Raw genomic sequence first — 17,824 nt, 5'->3', positions numbered from 1 at the left:
AATTTTACACCTTAAAATTATTTTACCGCACTTGGCCAGCGTGGTGGACTAAGGCCTATTGCCTCTCAGTAGTAGAGGAGGCCCGTGCCCAACAGTGGGACAGTATATAATACAGGGCTGATATTATTATTATTATTAAAATTATTTTAGTACGAATATTGAAAAATTGTTTTTTTTTGCGAACGTAGTGTAGGACGCCCTCCAGCGAGGTGGAGTGACGATCTGCTGTCGCTGGTAAGAACTGGATGCGACAGGTCGAAGACAGGGTGAAATGGTGCATATTGGAGGAGACCTATCTCCAGCAGTGGACAAAGATATAGGCTGATGATGATGACGAATTTTGATATTATTTATTTTTTCATCATGGATCAATGGTACCTAAATTATGTAAAACACGTGTTAGAATTGACAAAGGCGGCCGCCATTTTGAATTTCTTTGTTTTAAGGCCAATTGGCTTCAAAATCGATATATCAATGTGCCAATGGTCACAAAGGACAGATCCAATGAAAAATAAAAAAATTGCGCCATTTTGAATGTTTTTGTATTAGGGCGCATTGACTTCAAAATTGATATAATTCAAAATTGATTAATATGACGAATCCAAAGTCAGAATGTCTTTTGTGAAGACAAACACGCTCAGATATCAATATTGAAAGGCCTTAAAACAAAGAAATTTAAAATGACGGCCACTGTTACTGATTTTAATACTAAATTAATATCATATCGCGATAATGTTACATCACTGTTTGTGAGTTATAACCTACGCCTCTTGTTCACAGGTCAGCGATATCTTCCAGTTCCACACGCTAGGCGGCCCACACTCGGCGCACGCGGACGAGCTCACCCCAATGTTCTCCGCCGCGCCCAAAATCCAACTGACGTCCCTCACCTGTGTTCTAGCTATTTATGCCGTCGTCTCCCGCCTTCACAGCCAACCAGCGTTCCAAATTTAATAATAGCTTACTTGTGTTGCCATTCGAAAAACTTTCTACCATACTACCATTTGGTAATTTAATCGTAAAACGATTGTAACACCAATGATGTTTTATTATAAGCTTTTGAAGTGTTGTGACAGCGTTTATAGACTGTTTCCCTAGCTGATATGACATGTTGATTGTTCGAGGCAGATGTTCTGAAATATTAGTATTACAAAGCTTTACTGGACATAAATAGATTTTATCGAATATCATTCAAAAATAAATAACAAATGACGTCGCGTAGTTTGAATAGGTTGACGATTCCCTATGTTAGAGTCCTCTATGAAGTCTTAATGTTTCTAAGTAATGATGAAAATAGCCGTTATGGGCTATTTGACTCATTTTGTTCTTTTATAAAAATTTATATCATATTAATTCTAAACAAAAAGAATTATTAACATCCGGTTAAAAATCAACAAGTTATAAGCTTTTGAGCTTCGGTAGAAGGTGTGTCAAGAAACTTGAAAAGAAGCGCAATATGCACAAGTGACGTCATCGGAAATTATGCGCGCGTGAAAGAATGAGATGGAGCGATATCCCCACCACGCACATTGCATTATTTGAAATATGAATTACTGGCTTATTTCTTAACCAATTTTGATGCAGTTTTAACAGACGGGGCTCCATTTTTTGTGTTATTTGCTGTAACATATAGAAAATATACAAAATCAAACGTAGGAATATACCCTATTCCCAATACTAAAAATTATTTCATACCATTACAGTTTAAATATGACTTCTTGGAAGATCTTTTACGTTGCTTTATCATATAATGTGACTATATTTAGGTATTGAACATAAAATTTAACCTTCCTTCATACTGCGTCATAATTTATTATAAACGTAATAAAACATTTTTTTCGGATTTTATCCCAGTTTTGTATATTATAATTTTCCCCCGACGTTTCGAAGACTGCAGCCTTCATGGTCACGAGGACTGAGGTGTTGATCATCCGACCTCAATCAAAACGGTAGTAAATTTTAAAAAACACAATAAAATCCGACATTTTATTTCGATATCAAACATTCGCAAACATAAAAAGCATCAAACACATTTGATATTAACTTAATAGGTCGAAACTGATCGGCGATTCCGACTACTTTTTATACGTGAGTAAAACCGTGTTGTTTTCGACTAACATTTGATATTATTTAAAATGTCATCTGCCTCGAACGATACCTCATACACATTGCTGCAGAATTATTTTCCTTAAACTTACTAGAATAATTTGGTTCATGTACAATATAGGAGCGTCTCCGTTCGCTTTGTAACAGATTGTTTTGGTAATATCACCACACGTTATACAATATATCAGGAAAGGTTAGAAATGTTACAATATTGGGGACACATTTATACAGGGTCATCTTGACATCGCGTTACTGAATGAAACCACATACTTATATACTTGGAAATAACACTACAATAAGTTGCTTGAGTCGTAGATGTAAAATAAAAAAGTGTAAGTTTCCAACAAAATAAATATTAACAGAAAGTAATTTAAATTTTATGCGCCCTAATGCCACTACTACTACTCTAGGATAATTCATTACAGCGGCAACATCATACATTCAGTCAGAAATACACTCACTGCTAGCCATATTCGTATTAAACTACAAAATGATGAAAAAATCAAAAAACTAAAACGAGGATATTTCGTAAGAATACCCGATAATTTTTGACAAAATGTCAGCAAAGGTGAAGACCATTATGTGGTTTCATTTAGGAACTCAATGTCAAAATGACCCTGTGTAATAGGTTTTCCAGCAGATTTAAGACTATTTTTTTCTTAAGGGGCCGTTCAAGTATTACGTAACGCAATTTTTGAAGATTTTTTAACCCCCCATCCTCGCTCCAAAAGTTATGTAACTCGTAAAGTTTTTTTCTAATATTCACAATTATTTTACGCAAAATACCTTTTTTATTGTTTTAAAATTAAAAAAAAACAATGTTACATAACGCTTTTTGGAGACCCCCCTCCCGCCCCTGTAACGCATCGTAACGTTTTACAAGACACCCCCCCCCCCCCTAAACTGGGTTACGTAATACTTGAACGGCCCCTATATGAATATTACATTTATAGCAGAAAAAATCTGTAATAAGATATCGTAACGTTAATTCCTAGTTTAGTTACCACATTTCCTTTCCTGACCAAACTATTACGTGTGGTGATCCAAATTTCCTGAAAATTCTTTTGTTTTCTACGTCAATCGGTTAATAAATATTGTGGTCTTAATATTACAGAGATTTTCTTAATCTCCAGCTGATTTTGAACGTAGACTATCAAGCGTGAAGAATTATGTCTTTTGGAAGTATTGTGGGGTAACACAATATACAAGTTCTTTTAAAACCGGCCAAGTGCGAGGAGGACTCGCGCACCGAGGGTTCCATGCAAACCTGTAGGTATATAAGTAAAAGATCACCCATCACGACAATCGAGTCATAGTTATGGTATTTTTATTGCAAAATGAAATCCATAACATTACAATATGGAAAGCTGGAGAAGCATAAATTAAAGACAAAGTTATAAAAAAGAGGTTTTTGGAATTTGTTCTTTATATGTGCTATAAAACACTGCTTCATGCCAAGTTTCAAGATTCTAGGTCGACTGGAAGTACCCTTTAGGTTTTGATTCCCTTGCGAGTAGTAGCGAGTTTGAAAATATGGGGCTTCATTGATAAAACATCCTTACATACATTCATATTTTATATAAGAAATGTATTAATAACTATCTGTAAACGCGGGTTTTCCCGTGAAAATCAATGTGCCACAAAGTTTTCCCGCGTAAATCCCGACCCACGACAGTTTTTACAACCTCTTCAACAGTAATCGTTATATTTCAGTCAATTTACAAAAACCGTAATGTACTTTTAACCTAAACCTTGCTCGAGAAATGAAATTTTTTAGTAACAATTTTACATAAATCCGTTTAGTATATTTTGAGAAACAGACAGACAGATTTGGAGGACTTTGTTTTATAATATGTATAGATTACTGGGCATATGAGAACTAACATATAATCTCAGTTTAATGAGCTTAGTAAAATGTGGAGTGATTTAATTTTCAAAATTCGTGTGGTGTTTCTATTGGTTGTAATGGGTGGTAGTGTCGCATATAAATATAGCCCAGTATTGTATACTGTTCCAGTGTTGGGCACGGGCCTCCTCTATTACCCAGAGGGATTAGGCCTTAGTCCACTACGCTGCCCTAGTATGGGCGCACTTCACACACCCTCGAAATTCCTATAGAGAACTTCTCAGGTATGCAGGTTTCTTCAGTTTTCTTTCACACATAACTTTAGAAAAGTAAGAGGTGTGTTTGGGTTTTTAATCTGTGTACTCTGTTCATCTGAAAAGTAAAAGTTAGTAATCAATAAAAAAGTTAATTGATGTGTTACCCCACCACTTTCGAAATTCAAATAATTGGCGCCATTTATTAGACGTTTAGTATTGCCATGTAACGTACCTTTGGTACACTAGTCATTACTTTTTTAAAACATCCGTATAAATGAATTTATTACGTAGGTATTTAATATTAAGCAATAATGTGTGTTAGTGATACAGCTATCTAGAATAATAACCTTGTACCTACCTAAATGTTTAGTTAAGGCGTTTTCTACTTATTTCTATTTGTTTTAGGCACGATTGATTCAAATTTGAATGAGTGGAGCCAATTTGAAATACTGTTTGCTCTATGTTATGAAGTATTCAATTTTCAACGATATGCAAAAATGTAAAAGGTAATTATTAGTGATTGTCTAAATCGGAAAGTTTTAAAGTTGACGTGTCCATTTATCTTATAATTTTGCAAATACAAGCGTGTTTTTTAATTTACCTCAGAGCCGTCACTAGAAGTCTCGAATGTATGCGTCTTGCCATTAATAACAAAATACAAATGCTACATTCATCTGGTAATATAATATAGTAGTATGGTTTTATATTTATTACACAACTTCAATGACGAATTTAAATTTAAAATAATTGCTGATATCTTCGGAAACTCAAGTAATCGAAAATCTTAATCAAAAACTTCACGGAACGAAAATGTTCTAAATTTGAATCAATCGTCGCCAACTTTAGGTGCAATATTAATTTAAAAAAAGAAATTTATAAGCAATAATACACACATCAGTATCGCATCTATAAGATTTTTGTAAAACTTTTGTAATTATTTTATACGAATACTATTTTATTTATATACAAAGATAATAATGTAAGAATCGTCTGATATTTCTATAATGTATTTTTGAAACGTTTGTTTGATTGAGGTAGTTTTTGGATTCGTGGATTGGCAACATTTTTTGTATGCGGCTTAAAAGCTCAATATTTAATTCAGTAAATCTATATTTAAAACTTGATAATTTTGAGCGGTAATTTTGTATTTAAACGAACATTCTTTTTTATTAATTTCAATTTTACATTGAGTTATGTACTATTTACAAAAGTTCTTTACCCACTTCTTAAATATACTCAGTATCATTATAAAATGGCTACATTAGGCGTATTTATATTCTCACAATAACTATTCAAGAACTATTCAACAAAGAATTTGTACAAAGTATAAGAATTGTATTTAATTTCTGTTATTAAAAATCGTGTTGGAATCCAAAATTTACCTCAAAACATTTTAAATCTCTGAAATTATCTGTTCTTTTATATTTTCCCCCGTTAGTTCTAATGTAATATAAATGACGTATTTTGAGAAACAACAATACCTTACTACAATTTGAAATATTTTAAAATACCATTATTAGATGACAGAAACGGGTTCCCGCGTATTTTAAACATACCTACCTTACCCAGTACTTATAGATGTTCTACAGTGGATTCTGCTATAGACCGATTTCCATTGCTATTTTTATTACTATAATTAAATATTTATGTTAATTAAAAAAAAAATGGCGACATGTTTTTTAGTCGCTTTTTATTTGATAACCGTTATTGGTGAAACTACCGAAAGACAAACGGTGAAAGCCATAATATAAAAAAGAATAGATAATTGAATTGCACATTAAATTCTTCCAAGGAGATTCATATTAACGGTCCTTTTTATTTGTAATAGGTAGAATTTAATTTTGCAATTCCCTTAATTATGAAACTGACTATAAAGCTGAGAAATAATAATTTGATATTCGATGTAATATTCGAATTATTACTCTCGTCGTTCTTAGACCTGCAAAATACTATCACTGCCAAAGTATTTTTGTTAAATCTTATAATAAATAAAAAGCTAATGGTAAATCAATAAAAAAAAAAATATTTTTTTTCAGTTTTTCTGCCCCGTCCCAACACATATAGATGTTGTTTCTCAAAATACGAATGAGTTTTAAGAAATAATCGGCCATAATTTGAATCTTTTACGAAAACTAGACGTAACTTTTTTTAGGAAAATATATTTAAAATAGTTCGAGTGAAAAAATGTAAAAATTCGATGGGCTGTAGAAATAATGCCTTTTTATTTGAAAAACAAAAATAAAAGTGAATCCTGTAAGTAGTAAATAAACGTGTAAGTTTATTATAAATTGGGTTTTATTCAATTATTATAAGTTATAACTAATCCCAAAAGTAATTCTAATATAAATCCAATTTTTAGAAAACATGTATTAAAAGACTGCGTTGTTGTAACATTCGGCGTTACCCGATAGCCACATTACTTTCGTAATTCCCGCTATTTTATAAAAATACGAAAACGGCAAATTATTCATCCAGTCTAATTAAAATTAATATTTTACGGAGTTAATGTTAATTCATTATATTGAATAATATAATATATTTTACAATGCGAAACAATATTCTTATCACAAACCATGTAAATATGGATAAGAATATTGAGAATCGATCCTAATAATCGACTAAGCAAGTGACAACTGACATCAACAAAAATTGCGCATCCCTAAACCCCGATTTAAAAACAAAGTTCCAATGTTATTGGATTGTAAATATTGCCCATTTTTATCTAAATAATAAATTAAATAATGGAGAATACAATAAGAAAAGATCGGCCTATTTGCCTTGGATGCCTTGGCACACAGAAACTATATAATATGCAGGAATATCATCTTGTTGAGGCGTACCAACTTCTTATTGGATGTACGGTTCGTATTTTTAATTGAATCGTATATTTAATAGCAACAAAAGCCTAGCAAATTTAAATAAATTATTACAAAGTATCATTGGATTTTAACATCAAATATCGCAAGGTTATAGTGTAAACGATGCTTTGCAGTTTAAAAAAAAAACTAATTCATTTTTTCTTTCCAGATACCCCCAGACACATCTTCAAGTCTTTGCTACATATGCTCAACTTTACTCCTCAAATATGCAGCTTTTAGAAATAGATGCAGAGATACAAAGATTTTACTAGAAAGTGCAACGGGACATAATATGGTAATATAACTTTTATAGTACAGGCGTAGCATAGTGACCTCACTACACCTAATGGTAAGCGCTGTGGAATCCAAATAGTGTTGGCTGATGAGAGATGATTACACCAGTCAACACAATTCAGCATCTTAGAGTACACAGGCTGAACCCGGAATGTGACACACATTACCCACTAGGGCAGATATTAAATATATTCCACTGTTAGCAAATCATTATTACTAGGTTCATTATTTTATTCATTTCCTCCCATATATAAAATAAAATTCCAGGTAAATCAAACACATCCATATAAAAAATCGGAAATGTACATCACAGAATACCCTGAGCCTGAACCTAGCATACTAGAGGTCATGCTTGACTGCAAAACTGACAGTCCGTCAGTCAAAACTGAGACAGATGTAATACCTGAAGAAGAAATAAAACTAGAAATCAATACGGACATAGTAGATCCACCAAAAGTAAAGAAAAAGAAACATAAAGAAAAAATTAAAAAAAGTAAAAGAATTTTAAAAATGGAATCAGAGGAAAAAGAAAAAAATGATGAACCCGTAAGGTTTAAGCAAAAAGGACGATATTTTGAAACTAAAGAAAACATGACCAACTTTCAAAGGATATTTGACTGTGATATTAAAGTATTGAGTAAAGAGGAGCAGGTTCAAGATATTAAGGAGAGGAGAGATGGGTTTAATTACCCATACAGATGTGGAGATTGCTTCAAAGGGTTTATGGATGAAGCAAATTTGACAAAACATAATTTGTCATGGCATGATGTGGTGAGAAATTTATAGTTATTACTGTAGAATATTAGAAAAACAGGAAATAATATTCAGTTGGTTCACTTGAAATCCATTTATTTATAAACTGACATTTCACTAAAAAAAAACATTAAACAAAAACTTACCAGCCAGTACTACAATTACATTATGGTATAGGCCTGTTTAATTGTCCATCGCTTGAATTCAATTCTTCTTATATTAAATATTAAATGCGAAAGTTTGATATAAGGTTTTTTGTTACATTTTTACACATTAATTGATTAACAGTACATGAAAAATATACCCAGGCCTTTTATGTCATTTCTTTTTGGAGGCACGCTAATTCTCGAAAGTTATATATCCATTATTTGTACCCCCGTCCCTTCATGTACTTTTTAATGGCATTTTTTTTTACAATATGGGGGCTCTGCGTGACCTCGCAGGCCCTCACAAAAAAGCCTAATAAATACCTATGTTGTCTGGGGTACAGAAAAAAACATATCATAATAAAAGTAGGTAGTGTTCCCGAGCCATAGCAATTGATGAAATCACGCTGGTCCTTCGCTCTTCCTACGGATAGCGCCCTCCACTTTGAAAAGTAATGCTTTTAATGATACATATCGTCGGTTGAAAGGGTAATTGACTTAAACGACATTTTTTGCAACCCTAAGTTTCATGACTGCCTCGGTGGCGTAATTGTACTGCATGCGCGGTATGACAGCACTCTCAGGTTCGAATCCTGAGACGGCCAAAATGATATTTGGGTTTTTCTGCTCAATATCAGCCCGGAGTCTGGAATTTGTGCCCGATATGGCGATAGGCTCGTATCACATCCTGAGACAGAGCACTATTGGCGAAAATAGGTGCCTAGGTTGCGCGTCTACATACCCCTTCGGTGATAAATGCGTGATGTTGTGTATATGTGTATGTTAGTTTCATACATATTTAAAAACAGCACTTTATTCTACATTTTTTAAGCTATTTAAATTTTTTCGAAAAAAATGTTGCTTACGTCAATTAACCTTTCCACCGCCTATATATACCGTTCTTGTCCTGACGCCATTTTAATAAAAAACACGCTATTGCCCTCACGCCTTCTCTTGCCAGAGTCGAGGCGCTGCCGTATGCGATGTGTGTAAAATCCGGTACAAAGACAAACGGGATCTCAACCGACATCTAAAAAGTCATCGACTTAAGTTCACATGCAGGCAATGCAACCACGTCTGTAAGAACACGTGAGTATTTATATCGGCGGTTCTAAAGCATAAGCGACACCAAGATTATTAGGAAGGTGTATCTGCATAAGTAGGTAATATAATATCATCACTACATAGTATAAAACAAAGTCGCTTTCTCTGTCCCTATGTCCCTTTATAAGCTTAAATCTTTAAAACTACGCAACGGATTTTGATGCGGTTTTTTAATAGATAGAGTGATTCAAGAGGAAGGTTTATATGTATAATAACATCCATTAAATAGTGGAGAAATTCTGTTATTTTGTTATACCCGTGCGAAGCCAGAGCGGGCCGCTATGTTTTTATATACAACGTTCACAGTTTTTCTGTAGTGTATTTAGTATCAGCATTGCACCCGTGCGAAGCCGGGGCGGGTCGCTAGTATATAAGAATAAGAAATTAATTAAAAATGAGTAAGTCGATGTCGTTTAACTTCGATGTTTGTGATTGGCCGAGAGAACAATGCGTCACGTGTTAGTTCATCAACCAATCACAATAAAACTAGAGTCGTGTCGTGTTTATTACATTCTAAGCATTGAATTTACAGTTCAAAAGCAATGGAACATTTCAAAATGCACGGAGGACAGTTGTATAGATGTGATCATTGTGGGAAAACTTATGAGTGAGTACTTTCAACTTTAATCTGTAAGGTTTATGGTATGCTTTTGTTCACAGTTCCACCCTGCTAATCGGTTATTTTATTGTATTTGGGGCCTGCGTACTATATATTTCTTGAATAGTATATAGTACGCAGACCCCAAATACAATACAATACTATATATTATAGTACAGTTGGCAACCATAGGTATGATTGCTTTGCAAGTGTCGCTTAGACAAAATATTCTACCAATATAAAACCATATCGTAGGAAGCAGTCTACCTACCTAACCCACATGCGCGTGGTCCATCCATCAGCCCTTATCTGGTGCGAGCTCTGCGGGGAGTCCTTCGTCTCCAATTTTGGACTCAACGGGCACAAGAAACAGGCGCATAAAGAGGTGAGTTATTTTATTTAATTTGACTGGTAGGTCTCCCATATGAGTGTCTTTCTGGGTAGGTACCACCGCAATGTCTATTTCTGCCGCCAAGTATGTAGTCACTGTTGTGTTCCGGTTTGAACATTGTAGCCAGTGTAACTACTGGACATAAGGCTTAACTAATGTCTCAGGATAGCGAGCGCAGTGGAATACCGAACACTTAGTTATTCAAGGTGTTGGTGTTTCTACTGTTTATAGGTATCGCTTACCATCCGAACGGCAAGCTCGTCTCGTCATTCAAGGCAATAAAATAAAAAGAACTGTAAGCGTATTTGATACTATAATACGGAGTGAACATCGCGCCTTTTGGATAGTAAATCGTGTAACCATGGTGATTGTTAACTCAAAATGTTTGGGAATCAATTCAATTCAATTTTTAAGGTGCATTTCCATGCTTGCCAAGGCTTGACAAGCATCCACAAGGCACAAGCGTCCACAAATCTCGCTTGGCATTTGGAAGTCGGTTACACGCTTGTGAATGCGTCAGTGTGCTACATACATCCAAGCATGACGGACACCGAACTTGTATCGGCTATTACGTTTGGTTTAACGTACTTTTATTTTAAATAATAGCAAAATAAAACAAAAGCAAGGAAACCCCGACGACCACGAAGATGGTGGATGATAAAGATTCATAGAAATCGTACCAGGAGATCACAACGGCTACTAAGCGCGCGCCAACATGTGAACGCGTCGCAAGCGCTTGCCGCAAGCGCCCTTTGATCTGTGTCCAAAAACCGACACTAGACCGGATCGGATACAAGCGTCCACAAGCTCACGCAAGCCAAGCCAAACACCCTCTTTGCACGCTTGTGTTTGTGGACGCTTGTCAAGCCTTGGCAAGCATGGAAAGGCACCTTTAGATTGTGGCTCCATCATTGGCAGACGATGATTTTGCCAATGTCAAAGTTGAAAGTAGGAAAAGTTGCGGTCATTTGTTATAGGTCTAGTATTATCTATGACTATTGAGCGGTAAATAAAGCAATGGCAATACAATATAATCGACGGCACGATACTTTTTAACAAGATATGATGGTATATTTTATATCAGCCCGGATAGCGACCGTACACAAGCTGTTAAAACTTATAGTGGCTCACGTGTGTCGCGTTCCGGGATCAGTGTATATCCGGTGCCAACATAATTGTGTCGACTGAGGGGTAATCATCTCTCGTCAGTCGACACTATTGGACCAAACTTACCATCAGGTGTAGTGGAGTCTCTTTCCTGTGCACGTAAAGGATCAAAATTGGGAATATTTCATTTGTTCAACACACTCAAATGTTTATATTTTATGAAACTAGATCTAAAATTATGAGACCAATATTTTTTCTTTTTTCAAAACTCAGATATTTTCACTTTGATTTTGTTTTATTTTAAAACGACGTAAGCATTAATGACGTCACATCTACGGCTCAAGGCGTAGTGATCTTTGCTTTGCAGTAAAAAAGAAGTGAAGTGACAGTTTTTTTTTGTTTCTCTCTGTCTTTGAAAGTGACAGTTGTAACGTATCTATTGTAATTTTGACATTTGATATGGACATACGTCGGTGTCTTAGTTTTTTAAAATAAATAGTAAGGTGGACCAAGGAACTATTTCATTCAATCGTACGTGTGAAGTCAAGCATTTTTGGTTATTAATTTTTTTCTTCGAAATTAAGTATTAAAAATTCATAATCGTACTCAGAGTAGAAAAAATAAGAAACGGTAATTTTGTTTTAGGCACATTTTAATTCTGAAATGTTGTCAATTTTATTTCTAGCTCAAATACCCACCCAACACGACCTGCTCCAAATGCAACACGCAATTCATGACAACAGAAGCTCTAAGGCGGCACGCAGACGCGGATTGCGAAATCGCGAGCTGCGTCCACTGTGGAGAGGGCTTTACAACTAGATTATTATTGAAAGATCACCTGACGACACACAGACCGACAACTGTTGTTGGTAACTTTCCTTGTGTTAAGGTAAGGAATTTTGTATTCTACTTCCTCGGTGTCGTTGTATAGGGTACATGACATATTTTTATTTAAACTTTTATAATATATGTACGTCGTATTTTCTAAAACAGATATTATTGAAATCTGGATAAAAATCCACATGTTATAAGCCATTAAGTAGTAAGGATGAATGTCAAAAACTAGAAAAAACGAAATATTTGCATTGTGACGTCACCAGGCACTACGACGCGTGTGAAAGAAAAAGATGGAGCGATATCCCCACTCCACGCCCACTGCTGCACGTAGCAATATTTGAATAAAAAAATATATTCGTATATTCAACAGTGGCGGAGGTAAAACATTTCCGAATGGGAAGCCGACACAACTTACACGTGCTAATAATATGCCAAAATGCAGCCTAGAAATCGTTGTAACGATAATTAGATTTTTCATTTACTTTCAATTACTTTTATTTTTATCCGTGGTGCTTTATAACTAGCTTATCTAGTTGTAAATGTCCCTTGAGGTTAAAACACCTCCTTAGATCATGATTTTGTCACCCACATTGCTATGGAGGGAAGTGGACAATTAATATTTCCAACTCCTCCCTATCTATTTGATTAATTTCGTTGCGGGATAATGACAAGTGTTCCCTGAGACTCGGCGAGCTTCACCGCGCGGTGTCAAATGCCACTGCTAATCCTTACAGGAGTTGTAGTGGGTGTAAAGGCGGGAAAGTCTCTCAAATTACGAAAGGAAGGCGGTATGAATCAAATTATATGGATCGCCACTGATATTTAATTATTACTCGTAGTGCAACAAAACATTCCCGCGTCAGAACCTGTACAGTGCGCACTACAGGCGAGTGCATGCCGACTCCAGCCGCAAGAGGAAGCAGTTCATGTGCGAACTGTGCGGGAAGGCGCTGCCGGTGAGTGACCTTGACCTTGAGATGTGACCTTGAGTTATTTGAAAGGGTGTATCTTATACACGAATTGGTGATAGCCTAGTTGGGTGTGAAACGGACTATCGAGACGAATGTCCGCAGGTTCAAAACCCAAACGCACCTCGGACTTTTCTAAAATTATGAGTGTATTTGTGAATTATCGCTTTAACGGTGAAGGAAAACAGCGTGAGGAAACCTGCATACCTGAGAAGTTCTCTATAGGAATTTTCGAGGATGTGTGAAGTCTGCCCGCACTACAGCGTGGTGGACTAAGACCTTATCCCTCTCAGTAGTAGAGGAGACTCTGATATTATTTAATATTGTATCTTATAAAACATGGTAGAGATTATTATAGTGTAATTTATTTGTGTATATTACTTTGACCTTGACCTTGGAGCATGAATTCTTATACACCGTGATTTTATAGTCGTTTTGGATCTAAATTGTGGTTAACTAGAACAATTTGTAGGATCAAAAAAAGTGAATTAATTGTAGGTGGTAATTAAAAATATATAGTTCTTGATATTATTATTCATTCGTTCGAGTTTGATAATGATAGTAAGGTCGCGACAAGTGATCGTAGTACGTGAGATTTAGTTGCATTACCACGAGTTCTTATTTATTATACGTAAACATTAATTTTAATGTTTTTAACAAAATATTACATTGGTATTTTTTTAAACTCTATTATTGATACAGAATTTAAAATTTTCGTTTCCGAAACGACTATAAAATCACAGTGTATATTAAAAAGTGAAAAAATAACTTTGTAACCCTGTCTATCATAATTGAGTTTGTGAGCTTGACCTTTTCGTGTGACCTTGACCTTTCTGGATGACCTTGACCTTTGTGCGACCCTGGCCTTTTCATGTGACCTAGACCTTTGTCCGCAGAATAAGTGTGAGCTACGATATCATCAACGGACGCACACCGGAGAGAGGCCGTTCGCGTGCCCTCACTGTCCGAAGAGCTTCATCAAAAGGGCCTTTATGAAGGTACTCTAAGGGGCCTTTCAAGTATTACGTAATGCAATTTGGGGAGAGGGGGGACTTGTAAAACGTTACGGCGCGTTACATGTGGGGGGTCGGGGAGTCAAAACTCTTCAGAAATTGCGCTACGTAATACTTAAACGGCCCCTTATATGTGGTGAATAGAGAAAGGGTTGAGGAAAGGTGATGGGATGTGGGGACGTATATTCTATAGACACGAACGTCCATATAAACTATTTGTTCAACTGAACTAAAATGGCAAAACGTCACTGTTATAACCTATTTATTCACTTGAACAACAAATAATTCTAATAATATGTTTTATTCATATCGAAGTTTACATTTAGACTCGAGTTCTTATATCATGAGCGCCACTCCGTACACAACCACAAGCTGTCAATATTGACCATACTAAAGTCAGGTTTAATAGATTGCAGTTCAATTCAATTGAACACAAGGAATGTTCGGAACGCCATATCTAGTACGTAGTAAATATTTCTTATATATCAATGTATGGAATGAATTCTCAAAGGCGTTTGCTCAATCAGTGGCCTTAAGAAAAAAAAAACATTATTTGTCGCAGGCTCACATGCGCGTGCACTCAACAGAGCGTCCATTCGCGTGCAAGTTGTGTCCGAAAACGTTCAAAGGTCCCGCAGCGCTCAGCGGTCATCAATATGTAAGTATATTTCTCCCTTAATGATCAATTTTTACATTTACAAAGTAACTTGTGTGAAAAATATGACGAGTGTGGCGGTAACTCGAGTATAGCGGTCTAAAAGAGCAACTCAATCTCGCTGTCAAGCGTGATCAGCTGAGACGCTCTCAAGTTAAAAACTGCATCTTAAGGTCATGGTCGCCGCCAACATTACTTTTAGGGGAAGTGCATCTGCATAAGTAGGTACCTACTACATAATATTGTTTTTTTTTGTTTTTAATAAATACCGTGAGGTTATTTGCATATGCTAAGCTATAATAAAAACTTTGTGGTTGATAGTTCCCATTGTCATTCAGTTATTTTTATTGTAATTTGGGAAGGACAGGGTGCCCCTTGCACCAAAAATGTTGTTGACTCTAATTTGGATTGATACATTTAATAAAACTTTTAAATAAAAAATTATACCGCCTTCCAAAAGCACTAAAAACCAAAAATGATAACCAGTATATAGGTAATGGATTTTTTTTTTGTTTTTCGTTGTTTTTTTAAGGCGGTATAATTTTTTGTTAATAAAATTCTATTTTTACTTTTCGGTGTTAGTAGAAATCAGTATACATTGACGACATCATTTTAAGAGTTTTCTGATGTATCTCCGAAGCCAAGGGTCCAACATCAATTAAATTTATATGGAACAGGGGAAGTACCAGTTTTAAAAAAAAAATAATCATCACAATCAGTTCAGCCAGTCAATAGTTCTGAGAAAACAAAAAAATTCAGTCGAATTGAGAACCTCCTTTTTTTGAAGTCGGTTAAAAATCGAAATCTTTATTTCCCCAGGTACACACAGGAATCAAGCCTCCAGTGCGGCGGAAAAAGAAAGTTCCATACGTAATAGATACTACTTTTTGGAATTAAAATATATCCAAGAGTATCTAAAACTGACGTGCCATATGCTTACTGCCCAATTTTAACACTTCTGTAAGAAAAACTCATTGCACACACTGGTTGTCACACACTTTATACATTACGCTCTCTTAATAAAATAATGACCTATTTCAACATTGTTAATTTGTCGTCGTCGTCGGAAAACAAATTTTTGTTTGCTACCTTTTTTTGAAGTCGCTATAAAATTGAGCTTATTGTAACATTGTTATTTTTTTTATTTTAAATCAATAACAAAGGTATTTTAGCCACTTTCCGGTTTGTTACTTAAAATAATTGTGAATATTACAGAAAACGTATTACATAATACATGAACGACCCCTTGTTGAGGCTACAGAACCAGTGGAGACATAATATTATATTTTAATGTTAGCACAAGAAATTAAGTTCCTGATTGTACCGCTATATAGCGAGGTTTTTTATTTTTCTGGTCAGACTATAATAATAAAAAAAATTACATAAGCAATTCTTGTTTCGGCGCCAAAGGTACATGCTTAGAATAAAACTAACCATGATGTAAGAAAATGTAAATATGGTATGTTTACTACAATAATATAATATTCTATATTTATTAAATATAGAATATTATATTATTGTAGTTTTATTTCTACAGAATAAATATAATGCCAGCCCTGTAAGCATGTAGATACGTTTGAGAATTCCATAAGTGCCAAAGGGGAGTTTAGAAGTCTGTGCTTTGCTTATTTTCGATGACATTAGGGGCGCGGGGGGGGGGGGTCTAAATGATGCTTATGTCGGCAATGTTTATTCAATGTGGTTTATTTCTAAATTAATGAACAACAATAAAGTTTGAACAGATTTTGTAATTCCTATACTTACGCAAGCGCGTCGCCAAATGGGTGAAGGTAGGGGCAGCTCCCCCCAGAGATTCTATAAAAGTTTCCAAATGTAAAGCAACCAAGTCCTAAATCTTTGATTTGACTTGCTTGATTAATCATTCCCGTAAACTCGAATAAACTCACCAGTTTAGTTCAGTTAAAGCGGGGACGGGGAGTGAGGTACATGTGCTCTGAACTTTACCTACAATTCATACTTTTCTTGTTCTCCATATCAACTTGCCCTGCCCTAGGCCATTGACTGGCGGCGTTCTTGTACTTACGTAAGCAGAAGCGGCTCTAGCTCATGTGCCGCCTGTGTGCAAAAAATTCCTTAACGCCCCCTAGGAGACAATGTAATCTTTAATTTTGATAATATTAAATCAAAAGTTATTGTGTAAAGTAAAGAAGCCGCTCGCCGGCCTTAGCGCGGCTGCAGGTTGTTTCAGAGCGCCAGTGTCACGAGCGACGCATGTCTCTTTGAAGGTTTCTGGCGCCCCCTAACACACTGCGCCCGTGTGCGACGCACACTCTGCACAATAGGTAACCTCTGTACGTAAGCATGAGAGGGTGGTAAGAACTTACCTTACTTTTGCTGCCAAAAGGGACGGATGAGTTAAAAAATACGAAAGTTCTGCTTACATAACATTCTAATGGATTATGATATTGACCTAATAACCCACTGCGGAGCATAGGCTTCCTCTACTGAGAGGGTTTAGGTCTTAGCCCACTATGTTGAGTGCGGGTTGGCACTTGCAGACTTCACATTTCTCGAAATTTTATTGTAGAATTCTTATTTCTATAAGTTACTACACGAGGTTTTCTTCACCGTTTAATCGAGCGATAATTGTTAATAATGAACACTACTTCGAAATCGAAGGTGCGGGCATTACTCTCGGCAGTCCGTTGCATTCCCAACTAAGTTCTCGTGTATTTAGGTGTTTACACATATTATAGAAAAAGCATAATATTTCAGTATCTATAAATTATATAATAATCTAAGTATCAATTAGGTACATTTTGAGTCACTGTCCCACAGGATTCCTATACCTACGAGCCTTTAGGTTAAATACAAAGGTATTTAAATAGAAATAAATTATTTTCAATTCATCCGATATCAACGATTTGCAT

General features: G+C 35.4%; 2 protein-coding genes across 3 annotated transcripts in view; both read left to right on the top strand.

Annotated features, from left to right (window-relative positions):
- LOC115452390 (igLON family member 5) overlaps positions 1 to 1,834 on the top strand; it is a 107,641-nt gene extending 105,807 nt beyond the window's left edge. Inside the window, exon 12 of the mRNA XM_037436390.1 lies at positions 781 to 1,834. Coding sequence (XP_037292287.1) covers positions 781 to 954 — 174 coding nt within the window. The 3' untranslated portion in view covers positions 955 to 1,834. The remainder of the gene's footprint in view (positions 1 to 780) is intronic.
- Positions 1,835 to 6,863: 5,029 nt separating this feature from the next.
- Positions 6,864 to 15,970, top strand: LOC115452395 (gastrula zinc finger protein XlCGF26.1). 2 transcript variants are annotated; one of them, XM_030180910.2, is made up of 11 exons: positions 6,864 to 7,065; positions 7,237 to 7,362; positions 7,629 to 8,132; positions 9,222 to 9,349; positions 9,897 to 9,971; positions 10,218 to 10,347; positions 12,146 to 12,349; positions 13,137 to 13,253; positions 14,162 to 14,263; positions 14,841 to 14,936; positions 15,753 to 15,970. In XM_030180910.2, exons 2-11 carry the CDS (start codon positions 7,360 to 7,362, stop codon positions 15,828 to 15,830), a joined length of 1,437 nt encoding a protein of 478 aa, XP_030036770.1. In that variant the 5' UTR covers positions 6,864 to 7,065; positions 7,237 to 7,359; the 3' UTR covers positions 15,831 to 15,970. The 2 variants fall into 2 exon arrangements, with proteins under 2 accessions (XP_030036770.1, XP_030036769.1); XM_030180909.2 differs by having other exon boundaries at positions 6,864 to 7,070.
- The last annotated feature ends 1,854 nt before the right edge of the window (positions 15,971 to 17,824 follow it).

This window comes from Manduca sexta, chromosome 1, assembly GCF_014839805.1.
Source record: "Manduca sexta isolate Smith_Timp_Sample1 chromosome 1, JHU_Msex_v1.0, whole genome shotgun sequence".
NCBI lineage: Eukaryota > Metazoa > Arthropoda > Insecta > Lepidoptera > Sphingidae > Manduca > Manduca sexta.
This window is presented reverse-complemented; position numbering and strand designations above follow the sequence as displayed.